The 16859-nt window shown below is 44.9% G+C and overlaps 1 protein-coding gene and 1 pseudogene across 1 annotated transcript in view; one reads left to right on the top strand and one right to left on the bottom strand.

The window, feature by feature from the left end:
* Positions 1-16859, bottom strand: part of LOC139264391 (A disintegrin and metalloproteinase with thrombospondin motifs 16) — a 469636-nt gene that overhangs the window by 299017 nt on the left and 153760 nt on the right. The window contains exon 8 of the mRNA XM_070880768.1: positions 6100-6205. Within this exon, the coding sequence (XP_070736869.1) occupies positions 6100-6205 (106 nt within the window). The remainder of the gene's footprint in view (positions 1-6099; positions 6206-16859) is intronic.
* LOC139264390 (small ribosomal subunit protein eS12 pseudogene) lies at positions 4875-5213 on the top strand (annotated as a pseudogene).

The raw sequence follows: 16859 nt of genomic DNA, 5'->3' as shown, positions 1-16859 counted from the left end.
TACACCCTACTATGAAAGAAATTGTTGGGAGCAGGCACCGGTCACAATGTGACTACCATGACGGGAATGCGAGGGTGCGATGTATTGATGTCAATGACCCTGTCTTTGTCCTCAATTACGCTGCAGGGCCCAAATAGCTGCAGGCACTGTGATTGCCAAAGAGGGGAATATGATTCTGGTAATTAAACTTACCAATGGACAAATCTGCCGCAAACACGTGGATCAAACAAAAAGGAGGTTCAGAAACCCCATAGAAGAAGCAGAAGAAGAACACGATGTAGAGTTCACTCCACCACAGGTAACCGAACACCCGAACCAAGTGGAGGAGAGCCCAGTCACTGTGGGCAGTCCGGACAGGCCTATGGCACCGCAAACAGCAGACACTCAGGCCAGCGCCCAACAACCGGAGCCCCAACTTAGGTGCTCTACAAGGGAGTGTAAACCACCAGAGAGACTTAACCTGTGATCCCAAAAAGACTTTGAGGGGGAGGTGATGTCACGTATTCAACTGTCATTGAATCCATGTATAAACTGACCCAAGTTGTGCACCAAGAGAACACTGACCACTAGGTGGGAGACACTCCTAACCTAGACTTTCAGGTATCAAAGGGGAAGCTCCACCCACCTTCATCACTTCAGTGCTGGAATAAAGGTTACTGGTCACAGAGTGAACTTCTCCCAAGTATGGGCCTCGTGTGCATTTGTACTCTATAGTAAGGACATATCATTTTCTCTCGCCTGCAAGTCTAACAGACAAGGACTATGAGGAATTGTGTGCTCTGGTACGTGACCATCTCAAACCAGAAGAAGGCATCATCTCACGATATCGATTCTACAAGCACGTTCGTTCTGAGGGCCAGGATGTCGGAATTTGTTGCCAACCGAAGACGTCTAGCTGGACCGTGTAAATTCAAAAACATGTTGAGAGACAAGCTGCTTTGTAATCGGCATCAACCACGGCGGGATTCTGCATAAGCTACTGGCGGCGGAGACGCTGGATTTGAGCAAGGCCATCACAATTGCCCAGGCATGCAAGGAGACGGACAAAAACTTAAAGCAGATATCATCGAAAAATCGGAATGCGGCAAGTACAGTAAACAAGATTGTATCGTCGTTTGGCAGAGCTGCATATGGCAGGGTCTACTCGACTGCGTATGCAAAATTTGTGGCTGCCCAAAGTCCGCCAACGGGAATGAATCCGATTTCACCATGTTGGCGTTATGGGGGCAATCACTGGCCTCAGCAGTACATTTGTAAAGGCTGTTCGAGACTGGGGCATCTCCAGCGCATGTGTCCGCAACTGAGCAAGCGTGCTGCGACACACTACATGGAGGATGATGAACAGTATAGAGTGGATCTGGATATGCAATCCGAGATACCAGAGGAGGAAGTGTATGGACTGTATTCGTTCTTAACAAAGAGCCAATCGATAATGATTAATGTGAAACTTAACGGTGTGCCGGTACCGATGGAATTGGACACGGGTGTGAGTCAATCAATAATGATCCAGGGGACATTCGACAAGCTGTGGGATACTAAGGCTGTGAGGCCTAAGCCGAGTCCAGTCAATGCCAAGTTGCGTACGTAGACTAAAGAACTCATAACGGTTATTGCCAGTGCAGTACTCAAGGTGTCGTATGATGGTGCGGTTCATGATTTACCATGATGGATTGTTCCAGGCAATGATCCGATGCTGTTCGGCAGGAATTAGCTCGAAAAAAATCTAATGGAATTGGAACGATATCAAAGCGTTGTCATTGGAGGATGATACTACCTGTGCTCAAGTGCTGAGCAAGGTACCCTCGCTATTTGAACCAGGCATCGGCAATTTCACGGGAGCCAAGGTGCAGATCCACGTGGACTCGGATGTAAGACCCGTCCATCATAAAGCTCGAGCGGTTCCGTACATGATGAGGGAGAAGGTCGAAATCGAACTTGACAGACTCCAGCGTGAAGGGGTCATATCACCGGTCGAATTTAACGAATGGGCCAGCCCCATTGTTCCTGTGTTGAAGAGTGATGGCACTGTCAGGATTTGTGGAGACTACAAGGTTATGATCAACTGAGTTTTGAAACAGGATCAATACCCGTTACCGAAGGCTGCTGACCTGTTTGCAATACTAGCTGGGGGGGTGGTTTGGGGGGGTCGTTCACTAAACTGGATCTGACGTCGGCTTACACGACACAGGAGCTGGTCGACACGTCGAAGAAACTTACGTGCATCAACACTCATAAAGGATTGTTTATCTACAACAGGTGTCCTTTCTGAATTCGCTCGGCTGCAGCCATATTTCAGAGGAACTAGGAGAGTCTACTGAGCTCCGTCCCTAGAACAGTCGTGTTCCAAGGTGCTCAATACTGGTCACAGGTCGTGACTCCACTGAACACCTGAACAACCTCGAAGAGGTTCTACATCATCTGGACAAAGTGGGACTCAGACTGAAACATTCAAAGTGTACCTTCATGGCACTGGAAGTTGAATTCCTGTGGAGGAAAATTGCTGCTGTCAGCATCAGGCCTACAGACTCTAAAACCAAGGCCATCAAAAATGCACCCAAGCCTCAGAATGTGACGGAGCTGCGTTCGTTCCTTGGTCTACTCAACTACTTCGGTAATTTCCTACCTAGATTGAGCACTTCATTAGAGCCACTGCACATGCTGCTAAGAAAAGGCGACAACTGGGTTTGGGGTGCATCTGAAGATAGAGCTTTTGAGAAAGCTACTAACCTGCTTTGCTCTAACAAGCTGCTGGTACATTATGATCCCTGTAAGCGTCTAGTATTGGCCTGTGATGCCTCGTCATATGGAGTTGGTTGCGTGCTCCAACAAGCTAATGAGTCAGATAAACTACAACCTGTTGCGTATGCTTCTAAAAGTTTGTCAAAGGCGGAAAGAGCCAACAGCATGGTAGAAAAAGAAGCATTAGCCTGTGTGTATGGGTTTAAAAAGGTGCATCAGTACTTGTTTGGTCTTCGGTTTGAACTGGAAACAGATCACAAGCCACTCATTTCATTGTTTTCTGAAAACAAAGGTATAAATACCAATGCATCGTCCTGCATCCAGAGATGGGCGCTGACATTACCTGCCTATGATTATGTCATTCACCATAGACCTGAAACTGAGAATTGTGCCGATGCACTGAGCTGTCTGCCGTTGCCCACACCGGAGGTGGAGACGCCACAACCTGCAAACCTACTGTTAGTCATGGATGCTTTTAAAAGTGAAGGAACCCCTGTCACGGCTCCACAAGTTAAGACCTGGACCAGCCAGGACCCGATATTATCGGTTGTAAACATTGTGTCCTTTGTGGTGATTGGTCTGCCATACCCAAGCAAATGGGTGATGAGACCAAACCTTACAATCATCGCAAAGACGAACTATCCATTCAGTCAGATTGTTTAATGTAGGGTAATCGTGTTGTTATGCCTAAGAAAGACAGAGAAAAATTTGTACATGATCTACATAGCACACATCCCAGTATTGTCATGATGAAAGCCATTGCCAGGTCTCATATATGGTGGCCTGGAATTGACTCTGATCTGGAATCATGTGTGCATCAGTGCAACCCACTTGCATGCAGCTAAGTAAAGCACCAGCAGAATTGAGTCTGTGGTCGTGGCCATCTAAACCATGGTCCAGGATCCACATCGACTTTGCAGGTCCCTTCCTGGGAAAGATGTTATTAGTTGTGGTGGATGCATATTCCAAGTGGATAGAGTGTATAATCATGTCATCCAGTACATCCACATCTACCATTGAGAGCCTTTGTGTTATGTTTGCCATTCATAGTCTGCCCGACATCGTTGTAAGCGACAACGGACCTTGCTTCACTAATCTGGAGTTTCAAGAGTTCATGAAACTCAATGATATCAAACATGTGAGGTCAGCACCATTCAAACCCGCATCTAATGGTCAAGCAGAGCGTGCGGTCCAAACCATCAAGCAAAGAATGAAACTTGTAACTCAAGGGTCACTGCAGACTCGCTTGACATGCATATTGCTTAGTTACAGGACCAGACCCCACATGCTTACCGGGGTCCCCCCTGCTGAACTATTAATAAAGAGAGGTCTCAAGACCAAGCTCTCTCTTGTCCACCATGACTTGAACGATCATGCTGAATACTGACATCAAAGTGAGCAGTGGTATCATGATCGCACTGCTGTGTCATGCGACATTTCTGTTAACGATCCTGTGTATGTACTAAATTATGGTCGAGGTTAGTATCGCCGGTACTGTTATGGCCAAGGAGGGTAATAGAGTGTTTATCGTCAAGCTCAAGAATGGGCAAACATGCAGGAAACATATTGATCAGATAAAGCTATGACACACGGATGAACTGGAACAGTCTGAGGAAGACACAATCAGTGACCAACCAACCTACCCTCAGTCATCAGAGGACTCCGCTGTCATCAATGAATTTGGACTTTCAATCCCTGACATGGTCATTGCCTCTCCCATCAGATCAGCTACCCAGCCCCCAGTCATAACAGACTCAGAACGCTTGCCCAAGGCTGGAGTTGAACTGAGACGATCAACTCGGGAGCGGAAAGCCCCAGACCGTCTTAATTTGTAAAAAGACTTTTACTAATATCTTAAAGGGGGATATTGTCATGTATGTATGCTTGGGGTTACTAGTCCCAGGTGGAGCCACTGTCAGAGGTCATTGGGCTGTACGCACATGTGAGCGGCCCAGGTATAAAAGGCAAGCCTTTGGGCCCTTGATCACTTTGGGCCCTAAAAAAGCAGAGCCAGGCTTTGGAGAGGGTATAGAAGAGATTTACTAAAATGGTTCCAGGAATGAGGGATTAAAGTTATGTGGATAGAATGGAGAAGCTTGGATTGTTCTGCTTAGAGCAGAGAAGGCTAAGAGGAGATGGATGTTAACACTGCACTTCAGATAGTGTTGAAAATGGCATACATCCACGATGGCTTGTGTTGTGGTCAACGAGAAGCTGACAAGGTGCTGGACAAACGACAAGCCCACTTGTGTGTCCTGGCAGGCAACTATGATGAGGCACAGTATGTTAAGTTGGTCGCAGCGCTGATTAAGGTTGATGACAACATGGAGCTCGGTGAGTGGGTAGACCTCTGCAAGATAGACCGCGAAGGGAAACCTCACAAGATTGTAGGCTGCAGCTGTGTTGTTGTGAAGGATTATGGTAAAGACTCACAAGCCAAGGATGTCATTGACAACTACTTCAGGGCAAAGTAGTACATTTAATAAATAAAAACACAAACTTCAAAAAAAAGAGATTGGATAGAGGTGTTTAAAATCATGAAGGGTTTAGATAGAGTAAAGAGAAACTGATTCCAATGGCTGAAGGATCGATAAGCAGAGGGCACAGATTTAAGGTGATCGGCAAAACAACCAGTGGCAACATGAGGGAAATCTTTTTACGCAACGAGTGGTTAGAATTTGGAATGCACTGCCTGATATGGTGGTGGAAACAAATTCAACTGTACCTTTCAAAAGGGAATTGTATAAATACTTGAAGGAGAAATTAATTATTGCAGGGAAATGGGGAAAGAATTGGGCAGTGGGACTAAGTGGATTGCTCTTTGAAAGAGCTGGTGTAGATTTGATGCACCAAATGATCTCCTTGTGCGCTATGATTCATTGATTCTGACTGTCATTGACAGCACAGCACCGATGCATGAATTAATCACCAGAGTATCCTCCTATACTGCAGAAGGTTGCACGGTTGTTAACATCTCCCGTTTGGGGCACATGGGAAAAAGAGGAGGCAGAATGATCAAACATAAAGTTAAAAAACTGGAAAGGGAAAATCTTTCAGGGGTGAAGTTCCTCTTTTGATGAAGAAAGTGAATCCTAAATTTTTTCCATAATTAAAAATCCCAAATCCTCATATTTCAAGGCTACATATTCCCTCAATTTCTATAAAAAGAGGAATGTCGGACTTTTGTCTCACTTCTCTTTATAAAATATTAACCAGATCATTTAAAATTATTGATCTTGGAAATAAACGTTTCTTAAAAAAAAACTAAAGGTGATTACTGATATCTTGTACACCAGTGATGCTTTATGTTAGCTATAAATGCAAAGATATGACATTTAATAATCTGATAGGTAATCTTACTTGTGTCCAGACTCATGGGCAATTGTAAATGCCAGTCCTAATCCCGTGTCTTCATTGATAGTACAACTGCGATATTTGCTACACATCCCACTAATAGGTGCAAAACCTAAGGAGTGAAACAAAGTACAACTTGGAATGAATAAATCAATATTAGTGTGTCCTAACTACCTCGTTCTATCTTATAAACTGAGCACCAAAAGAGAGAGAATAGGTTTTATCTTTTTGCAATAATCATCTGTTTGCATTCTTTTAAAACTGATTTTATTAAAATTGTATTTGCTTTCTCAACATTTCCTAAATGATCTAAATTTCCAAACGGTTACCTATTCATTTTCAAGCAAGCAATTGTTAAAAGATTTGTGCTATGTTTCACGATGGTTTAATATACTGTACATCATAATGGTAATCCCAACTATAACAGTAGGGAAACTGTCCAATTCGTAAAACACATTTTAAACATCATATTCATGACTGATTGAAGATACTGCTTCAGTAACTGAATTGCTGGGTTTATTTCATAAGTGTAAAGCCTGTAAGGTCATTCTCTGAATTTATTAAACTCAGTTTTACACCAATATAATAAATAATCATAGATCTATTAACAGTTTGGATCTTACAGAATTGTCAATGTTTTTTGACAAGCATAGATAGAAATGAAATTACTCAGTGTACAGAGAGTTTGTCAAATGAAAGTTATTTTTCACTTTTGTTTGCTGTGAGCTTGGCTATATTATAATTAATTTGCAACTGTTAGATAATCAGAACTTAATAATGCTGCTGAGCAACTTAATGAGCTCAGACCTGTAAAAGCTGGCTAATGCTAAAGAGTACAGGGCAAACCCCTAGTGCTGTTAGTTTTCACTTGCATAAAATAAATGAAGCTTGTAGTAAAATATTATTTGTGGAAGGGCTCCTTGCTCTCTTTTCCATGTGGCTCTGTTACAAGTTGCTTCCTTAGCTTTTCTCTCAGGTATAGTGGTGCAGGTCATTCATCTAAATGGTCAGTGTCTTACATTTGCTCAAACTGCCCAATATCTAAATAAATCAGTGTGTAATCGGGGAGGGGAGGTTGTGATTTGAACTGGATAGCATGCATTTTGCATGTGTTCTCATGTACATCTCCAATCTTTTTGAAGGCAGACTGAGAAACGCTTGATGAGATGAGGCACTTTATTTCAGACATCAAATAAGTGTAGTGAGCAACATTCAAAGCAAATTCAACTTCACTCAATCTCATTTCACTCCTTGAAAAATGGGGGAAAAAACATCTGTCCTGTCCCGTTCATGAACTTGCTTGTGGCAATATCTTTCTTTCTAGATGACTTCTACCTGGAAAAGGTGACCTTACAAAACAGCCCTAGAAATTGCCAAGAACTTTGTGTTTCTCCAACTCTGACCTTGTGTGCATCCCTTTGCCTGCCATGCCTTCAGTTATCTAGGCCTAATGCTTGGAAATTCCTTTCCTAAATCCTAGGTCTTTCTGCTTCACTGTCCTCGTTTAAGACCTTCCTTGAAACCCACTTCTTTCACCAAGCTTTTAGTCACCCATCCTAATATTCCTACTGTGGCTCAGTGATGACTTTTGTCTAATTACTATTCTGGGAAGCTCCTTGGGACATTTTTCTACATGAAAGGCATTATGTAAATGCAAGTTATTGTTGTTGTTGTTCATAGATTGTGCTGAATTGGGAGACAGTGGGATCTGTTTCCACCTTCACTGCCTGGGCTTCAATCTGGTGGACTGGATCGGATCACCCACCCATTATAGATTCTGCCCCATTTTCATTGTGTTAATTTCAATTGCTCTGCCAGTTTACCATCCATGCAATGAAGTTGAAAATTTACCTCGGTAAAGAAAATGTTACAACCTATGAGTGTGCCTGCGCTCATGCATCCTTTTTGAAAGCCTACATTGTATAAAGAAGTAAAATTTAATCATGCTGTATTATTAGCTGATTAACTATTAACAGGTGCAATAGATTTTGCACAATGAAATCTTAATACATGAATGAAATTGTGTAATACTACTGCTCTGCCTTGCCACGTGAAGATATAGAGTACATTTTACTCTAATGGTTACCCATTGGGAACCTCAGGAGTGCTGCCCTTGTGAGTAAATAGCTGCCCTTATTTTACCTCGCCACTTACGTACAGGCATAAGCCTGGCCCGGCTGGGCCGAGTGCCTGAAAAATTTGGGAGGAATTGGAGTGCAGCTTCCTGCAACTACACTTTGGGGCTCTGATATTGGAGCCAAGAGTAGCAGCCAGAAGGCTTCAAATGCCTCATATTGGCCTGGAGGGTTGGTTAAAAGTAAAATGCCAAAACCCCTTCTTATCCTCAGTCTGCCTCTGTGATCCCTGCAAATCCTCGGGTTAGGTGTTTGGGGCCAGGCCCTAGTTCCAGCTTCTGACAGGTGCTTCTGTTGAATCCAATGGAAAAAGGAGGTGGGAGGGCAGGAATGACCCCTCCTGTGTCTTAAAAATAAAAATAGTGCCTACTACAGGCGTAAGCCTATTTATGTTTGCAGTGAAGACCTAGGAACTCCCGAGGCAATGCAATGGGGGTGCAACAGGTCTTTGCCCCTTTCTCGCTGCCCTGTGCCTGCTAAACACGGATTCCCAGGCACAGAGCAGAGGAAAATCTACATTATACAGTCTCACAGAAACACAACAAATGGCTTTGGCACGTGCCTTGTGTGTCCGCATTATGGTGTTTGTAGCAAGTGGAACACTTCTCATTAGAGCAGTCTGTGATTCTCTGCCACTCTAAATATTTATCTCAGTTTCTCCAGTGTCCGAGGCTGATCTGTCTGTTCCAGGTTACGTTTTACACCTTCGCATTCATTCCACTGCGCTAACATCAGCTTAATGAAAACAGTGGAATTTCAGCCTTGAAATGTGGAACAGGAGTCTTGGCGATAGAAGAGATTATGGGGTAGATTTTCCACTATGATCGTGGCGATATTTCCGGCGTCAGTGCTTTTTTTTATTTTTCAGGATCGCTGGAATATCGCCCATTTTAAAAACTGCTAGTTTTGCTTTTTTAATTTAGGCGATAGCCTTAGCGATGTGAAATGGGCGATAGCAATGTATTCAGTCATGCAAGGCTGCTGTCCATAGCAATGGTTGTTCTGCGCATGTGCTTTTTTTTCAGGCAAAGAACTTTTCCCGCGATTCGGGAGGTCAGGGGTCATCTGTGCATGCTCAGAAGGCAAAGAATGGGAGAGAGAGAGAACAAAGGTTTGTGGAATCTTGCATTTGAAGGAATTGATACAAATAATCAGATAACATGGAGATGGAGCACGAGGAGTCAGGCAAGAGTGTTGAGGAGGTTGCAGGGAGGAGGAGGGCAAAAGTCTTCACCGAAGAGGCGAACGAGGCCTTACTCCACGAGGTGGAGACTCGGTGGGGCCAATTAACCCAAGGTGGGTGTGGGAAACCCCCCTCGAGAGTATACCAGCGAATATGGGCAAATATCGCCGCGATAGTCTCATTAGTAGCCCACGATAGAAGAGAGGCAGACCAGTGCCGCAAGCGCTGGAACAGTCTTGTCTCATCCGCAAAAGTATTAAATTATTACATTTATAATTGTAATAATGCACTGGTTCATTAATTAGAATGTAAATCTGACAGATTATAATTAGGCTGGGTAATCTTGGGTAGCTTCCCTGTTGAGATTTGGACTGGGGTCGTAACCTGCGCCCTTTTACTCTACTGTTGCTGAGATGCCTTAACCATAATCAACAGTATTAATTATTATTTAAAGGCTTTGATCGAAAACTGGGGCCAAAGGAATGACTGGAAACAGCAGACCACAAACACTGGGCATTTCTACCACTTTAGTTTAGAAGGAGAATTATTAAATTATATTGCTGCTTGTTTCCTGTGAGCACCTTGGCACCGTCTCCTTTTTGGTTAGGTTGGTGGATGGGGGCATGACTGAGCACTGAGGAGTCCGCTCAGCTTTGCCCAGACTGTGTGAGTCTCTCTGGCTGCTGTCAGTCACACAGTGACCCAGCCTGGACTGGGGGAGAGCTGCACTGGGACACTTTGGGACATTAGCTCCGGCCACACTGAGGTCTCCGAGCACAGCCCAGGGACACGGTGCCCCCTCCCCTCATGGTTCCATCATTGCCGAGCTCACCAGATCAACAATGAACCCGATTTCCCCCCCCCCCCCGCGTCGGGGACCTCCATCGATTGCAATAAAACGACTCCCTCCCCTCAGGTGCCGAATGGCACGGCCCTTGGATGGGGCCTTTCCTGGGGATTGTACGCGAGAGGGTTGGTGTCAAGCATTAGTTCCTAAACACGATCTTATTAAATATTTTCTCTGACTATAGATGTTATAACCATGCATCCATTGGATGCAAACCGTCTTAGCATATAACGTTAAACAATGAATAGCATGTGGGGTAACTAATTGTGGATTACAATATCTGTTGTGTTTCTGTAATAGTACCAAGGCAAGTAACTTATGCCATGCTCGTCATGTTTGCAGAGGTAGATACCTAAGAATCAGGCGGAGTGGAGGCGGACCAGAGGAGGGCCTGCTGACCTTCACACTTTGACCGATCTCGAGGAGCGTGCCGCAACCATACTAGGCACACATAATCATTTTGCCACCCATGGTGGTGCAGATCCCGTTAGAAACATAGAAACATAGAAAATAGGTGCAGGAGTAGGCCATTCGGCCCTTATAGCCTGCACCGCCATTCAATGAGTTCATGGCTGAACATGCAACTTCAGTACCCCATTCCTGCTTTCTCACCATACCCCTTGATTCCCCTAGTAGTAAGGACTTCATCTAACTCCTTTTTGAATATATTTAGTGAATTGGCCTCAACAACTTTCTGTGGTAGAGAATTCCACAGGTTCACCACTCTCTGGGTGAAGAAATTCCTCCTCATCTCGGTCCTAAATGGCTTCCCCCTTATCCTTAGACTGTGACCCCTGGTTCTGGACTTCCCCAACATTGGGAACATTCTTCCTGCATCTAACCTGTCTAACCCCGTCAGAATTTTAAACGTTTCTATGAGGTCCCCTCTCATTCTTCTGAACTCCAGTGAATACAAGCCCAGTTGATCCAGTCTTTCTTGATAGGTCAGTCCCGCCATCCCGGGAATCAGTTTGGTGAACCTTCGCTGCATTCCCTCAATAGCAAGAATGTCCTTCCTCAGGTTAGGAGACCAAAACTGTACACAATACTCCAGATGTGGCCTCACCAAGCCCTGTACAATTGTAGCAACACCTCCCTGCCCCTGTACTCAAATCCCCTCGCTATGAAGGCCAATATGCCATTTGCTTTCTTAACCGCCTGCTGTACCTGCATGCCAACCTTCAATGACTGATGTACCATGACACCCAGGTCTCTTTGCGCCAAGTGAGTAATGTGTAAACCAGTGATAAGTTAAAGTAATTTATTGCCATTTGATTATAATATATGAATGATGTAATATTATGCATGCAGCTTCTGTACTCTCATGTTAATTATATGCAACGTCTCTCGTTCACATTTATTGCAGTAGTGTTGCTCCTCGTACATATGCCTGCGCAGTGCAAGCATTCTCATGTCTCCCCTTCTCTTCAACTAACCTCAATTATGTTTTCCAGCTCCCGAGGCACAACATCATCCCAAGCGCTGCAGGTTGTGCGGACCACGGGGGAAGAACAAGATACGACCGAGGAGGAGGATCAGATGCCTGAAGAGTCATCTGTCATACCTGCGGCCACGTCACCCTCAACGGATGAAGTAGCGGGGTCAAACGGTTTACAGCAGGGCACTCCAAGTCATCCAGTGCCCACGCCGACCCCGTGGAGGTTGGGCCAGCGAGGTAGGCACGCGCAGCGACAGTCAGATGTGAATGATGACGTGGTGTCTCTGTCGAGGAAGAGCGTCGACATTGGTCGAGAACTCCTCCAAGCAATTGGTGGGTTGACCGGCAAAATTGCCACACTATCTGCTAGAATCTCGGAGTACATGGGGCAGATGATTGTGGCCACGTGGCGAGCGACCGACTCTGTCGATGCCTTGCGGCAGGCGATAGTTTTGGGATACAGCACTGCACCCCAAGGTGCCATACCACCATCAACTTCGACAGATGCGGGTCAGGAGGAAGCAGTTGCTTCTGACGCGGAAGAAGTTTCTTCGGAAACGTCTTCTCCTCGGCCCCCTAAAGTCTATCAGCCAATGTCACCCCCCCCCCCTCCGCCCCCACAGCAGCCCTCGAAGTGTTCTACTGCAAGTTGACTTGGCCCCGTTACTAGGGGTGTAAGTGGGAAAGGGGGTGTTCAAATGAGGGGAGGGGTAAAGGTAGAGGAGGGAAGGGTGGCCACAGGTGGGGGGGGGAGGGGGGCTAATCTATTTTTGTTCTTAAAAAATGAGTTGAATGTTGGGGGTTGTGGGGGAGTGTTATCGTTAATCAAAAATTGTTGTTGGAAAAGCGTTGTTGATTGTTGAGGGGGTGGGGGGGGGGGGCGGGAGCAGGTGGGTGTTATATAGTTTGTGATAATTTGTTGAAAACATTTTACGTCACTTGTTAAATTATAAAAACTTTTTTATTGAACTTTACAATTGTTCTGCAGTGTCTTCTAATAACGTAAAGTTAAACATCAATGCAAGGGTTGCAAACAATGGCCAGACTAAGCCAGGCGAGGATAAAATGTAACGCAACTGTAACTGTCATCAGTGTAACTTCATGCAAAATGTTCATTTATGAACAGCTGACGCAACAGTTTTGCAACTGCGTAACTACCAGTGATGGGCTGTGGGGGGGGGGGGGGCGGAAACGACGGTCAGGATTATGGGTTCATCGCTAGGCTGATTGTCCTCCCAGGGGTCCTCGTCCTTCTTTTCATCCTCCTCTTCCGCCTCCCCTGTCCTGAGGTGGACCTGCAGTCCCATCTGGAAATTGTTGTCCTCTCCTGATAGCTAGATTATGCAACATTCAGCACACCACAATGAACTCAGCAACCTGCTCAGGGTGGTATTGTAGGTTGCCTCCTGAGTGGTCCAGGCATCTGAAGATCTGCTTCAGAACTCCAATTGTCTTTTCGACGGTATTGCATGTGGCTACATGGCTTTCGTTGTAGCACTTCTCGGCTTCTGTCTGGGGCTTAAGCAGGGGGGTCATGAGGCAGCTGGCAAAGCCATATCCTTTATCTCCCAGCATCCAACCGTGACCTTGTGGCTGAGTCTTAAACAGATCAGAGACAGTGCTCTCACGCAAGATGTGCGCATCATGGATGCTCCCTGTAAAATTTGCATTTACTGCCATGATTATTTGCTTATGGTCGACAACGACCTGAACATTCAGAGAGTGAAATCTCTTTTGGTTATGGTAAACCTCTGCATCCTATAAAGGTGCTCGCAGGGCGATGTGTGTACAGTCTATTGCTCTCTGCACCTTGGGTAAGTTTGCTGCTTTCGAGAACCGCAAAGCCCTCTCACTCTGTGCCTCCCTGGTCATCGGGAAGTTTATAAAGTCCATCCTGCGTGCGTAAATGCTGCATTCAACAGGTGACCAAAGCCATGTATGGCGTGCTGAGAGATGCAGCAAATGTCACCAGCTGAGTCCTGAAAGGAGCCCGATGCATAGAAGGAAAGTGCCGCAGTAACCTTAACCTCAACGGGCACTACGGACCTGATGGTGCTGATAGGCTGCAGATCTCTCTTAATTAGCTGGCATATCTCACTGATGACCTCCTTTCGGAATTGCAGCCTTCTAACGCACATGTTATCGGACAGTTCTAGGTATGATCGCTTATCCCTGTAAATGCGTTGGGTGTAGTGTCTCCTCCTCCTCAACAGTCTGCCACCTCTTTGATTGGGCACATAATGCTCTTTAATGAACCTTCTTCCATTTCTATTCTGCAGCATCTGAGTAATCAATACTGGTTGAGAAATTACAGGCCCCATCACTATAAATGCCCTAATCTGTCTTCTTAAATTGTCAACAAATACAATATAAGCTGGAAATTAATCACAATGTGATTAGATGATTGGCAAGATTCAAAAACACCCTTAAGACCACTCAAAAGTTACTTCAATGCTCCCAACCACTTCAAGCAGCCTTTTATTAAACTTCCTCCATACTGCCGTGTTAAGGTCAGGTGATTGCAACTTTTTTTGAGCGTCTTTCTTGGCGAGCGATCATTTGGGCGCAAAATGGACGAAATGCTAAAAATACTGCTTGACGATAATCTGGGCGATATTTGGGTGCTAGTTTCCATTATAAGCAGTATTCTGGGCCTTGCACGAGTGATGATGTCATATTTTTTTTAAAATAGGCCGGGCGATTCAGCTCATTCCTGTATGCCGAAAGTTGTGCCGGCGATAAATGGGCAATAATCGGGCTAGTTTCCATTTATCATCAAATATGGGCAATAACCTGAATCTCAGCACTTATATGGGCACTAAATAGGCGATTATGTGCCGAAAGTCTAGTCCCAAGAGTGTTTTGATGATTACATGGAGTATATTTTATCTCCTTAAGAACAAGCATTATATTTCCTTTTCTGTTTTGAAGTCAGGTCTGAATTATTTTGGGATAAGTTAAGCTTTAATCACTTCTTCATAATCCCTTACCAAGCAGAAGAAAATAACGACAGGTCTGAGCATGAAAATGCTCTACACCTGTTCACTCCAGGAACAATTTTAGTAGTGTGGGCAAAAGTTAGTGAGGGTGGGTCAAGTTTTGGCCTGAGTTGCTCCTATTTTTTTGGAGCAACTAGTTGAGAATGGAGCATCTTAGAAATTGCAATTCTCAGCATTTAGTTTGCTCCAGTTCTCGTCAATTAGAATAGTTTCATTTTAGAACAGATTTTTTTTTCCAAAAGGGGACGTGTCCAGCCACTTACGCCTGTTTTGCAAGTTTAGGCAGCGAAAACTTACTCCAAACTAACTTAGAATGGAGTAAGTGTATATTTTTATACGCTCAGAAAAACCTTGCCTACACTTATAAATCAGGCGTAGGGAACGAGAGATGGGGGGGGGGGGGGCGGGGGCGAAGGGAAGGGAAGTTTACAAACATTAGATACTTCACTTTTACAAAAAGAGCCATCATCAATAATAAATGATAAATCAATAAAATCAAAAAAAATATATATATTTTTTAAAAATCAATAAATAAACAATTATTTCTGCTCACCTACTGCAGCACCTGGAGCCCTCCAACAGCGTGCTGGGACACCCCTCCCGCCAGTGTCTCTCTCTCTGTCTCGGTCAGTGTCTCTGTGTTTCTGGCAGCGAGGGGTGGGGGGAGAGGGATGGAGGGAAGAGGGATGGAGGGGAGAGAGAGAGGGAGAGAGAGAGAGAGAGAGAGAGAGAGAGCAGGGAGGGAGAGGCTGAACGGGCCGGGCCGCCGCCGCCGACACTTCGGGCGGGGCCCGGCCCCAGCGAGATGCCGACAGGGGGGGGGAGGGAAGAGAAGCGGGGGGGTGGTGGGGGGAGACAGAACGGGAGGGAGGGAAGGGGGGAGGCAGCTGAACGGGAGGGAGGTCCAAGTCCCGATCTTCGCCCAGGGAGCCCATTCGGCCAGGGCTAGGGTCGGGCCCCTCCCACACAGCCTCGGGGGCCTGGAGCTACTACACATGCGCGCACACTCTAGCGCGCATGTGCAGAGGTCCCGGCACTGTTTTCAGCGCCGGGACCTGGCTCCGCCCCCGACCCCTTGTGCTGCTCCACGCCGATGTCCTGAGGAGACCGGAGAATCACAAGGTAAGTTTTCGGCGCCCTTTTTATTCCAGAAAGTAGCCGCACTTTATTCAGATGCGCCGTTTTTTCAGAGGGCGGAAACTTGGGCCCAATGTGAGTATAGAGCAGGTTTCTCCTCTTCATACTTCTGCCTACTTTTTCATTACCATTACCAACAAGCACCCATTTTATGTCAACAGTGCATGTATGGTATTTACGTTTTCCTCAATCTTCATGAAATCTTACTTTCCTCATTTCATTGGTGCAATATCTTACTTATTTTAATCAGTTATGATTTTGATGTCTGAAATAGTGTCAGATTTGAGCGCTATCTGCTCTCTTTACATTTAACTGCAGCTGCATTTTATTATACAGTACCAATTAATAGAAAAACATTGTCTTGTTTCACTGCTCGTGGGTACTGCAAACAATACCAATAGATTTATTAACAATAATATAGCAATAGTAATAGGATCATATGCACAGGTTCTTAAGCACATTATCCAAATATACAACATTTGTATTTCACATTTAAAGCTTAAGATGGAATAGGTTGATGGAGGGTAATGGTGCAGAACTGACTTATTTTACTGAAAGGACTCATAATTTATAAGCAGCTTATACAAAAGGGGATCACAATAGCTTTATTAGGTGTAATGCACAGATACCAATGCAATTTTCTGTCATACCTCTGTTTAACTGGGAGGAACTAATTTTAATGTTTTCAGAAAAAGTGTGAGATGACTTCAGAGGTCATCCAGAAGATCTGGAATGTTTTGCTAGTTGCTCTATGCATTTAATAATGACAGAACAGTGCCTGGAGAATCCAGGCCATGATAGGGATTAAGTATCAATGTTCAGATCTGCATTGTTATTGCAGTAATACCAGTGGGAACGCTACAAAAATATCGGTAACAGGCATATAATGATATGAAGCACATTCTTTAGTACAAAGATACAGGATGGGGTGTGAATGGAATAAACCAATTGAAAGACACCATAAACTACAAGAGTGAAGTTTGAGCTATTTCTTAATGTGCTGAACATCGAGATAGGATTTTTGTTT

The sequence above is a fragment of the Pristiophorus japonicus genome, chromosome 5 (assembly GCF_044704955.1).
Source record: "Pristiophorus japonicus isolate sPriJap1 chromosome 5, sPriJap1.hap1, whole genome shotgun sequence".
NCBI classification, from domain to species: domain Eukaryota; kingdom Metazoa; phylum Chordata; class Chondrichthyes; family Pristiophoridae; genus Pristiophorus; species Pristiophorus japonicus.
Note: the sequence above shows the minus strand (reverse complement) of the source record. Positions and strands in the feature narration are given on the sequence as shown.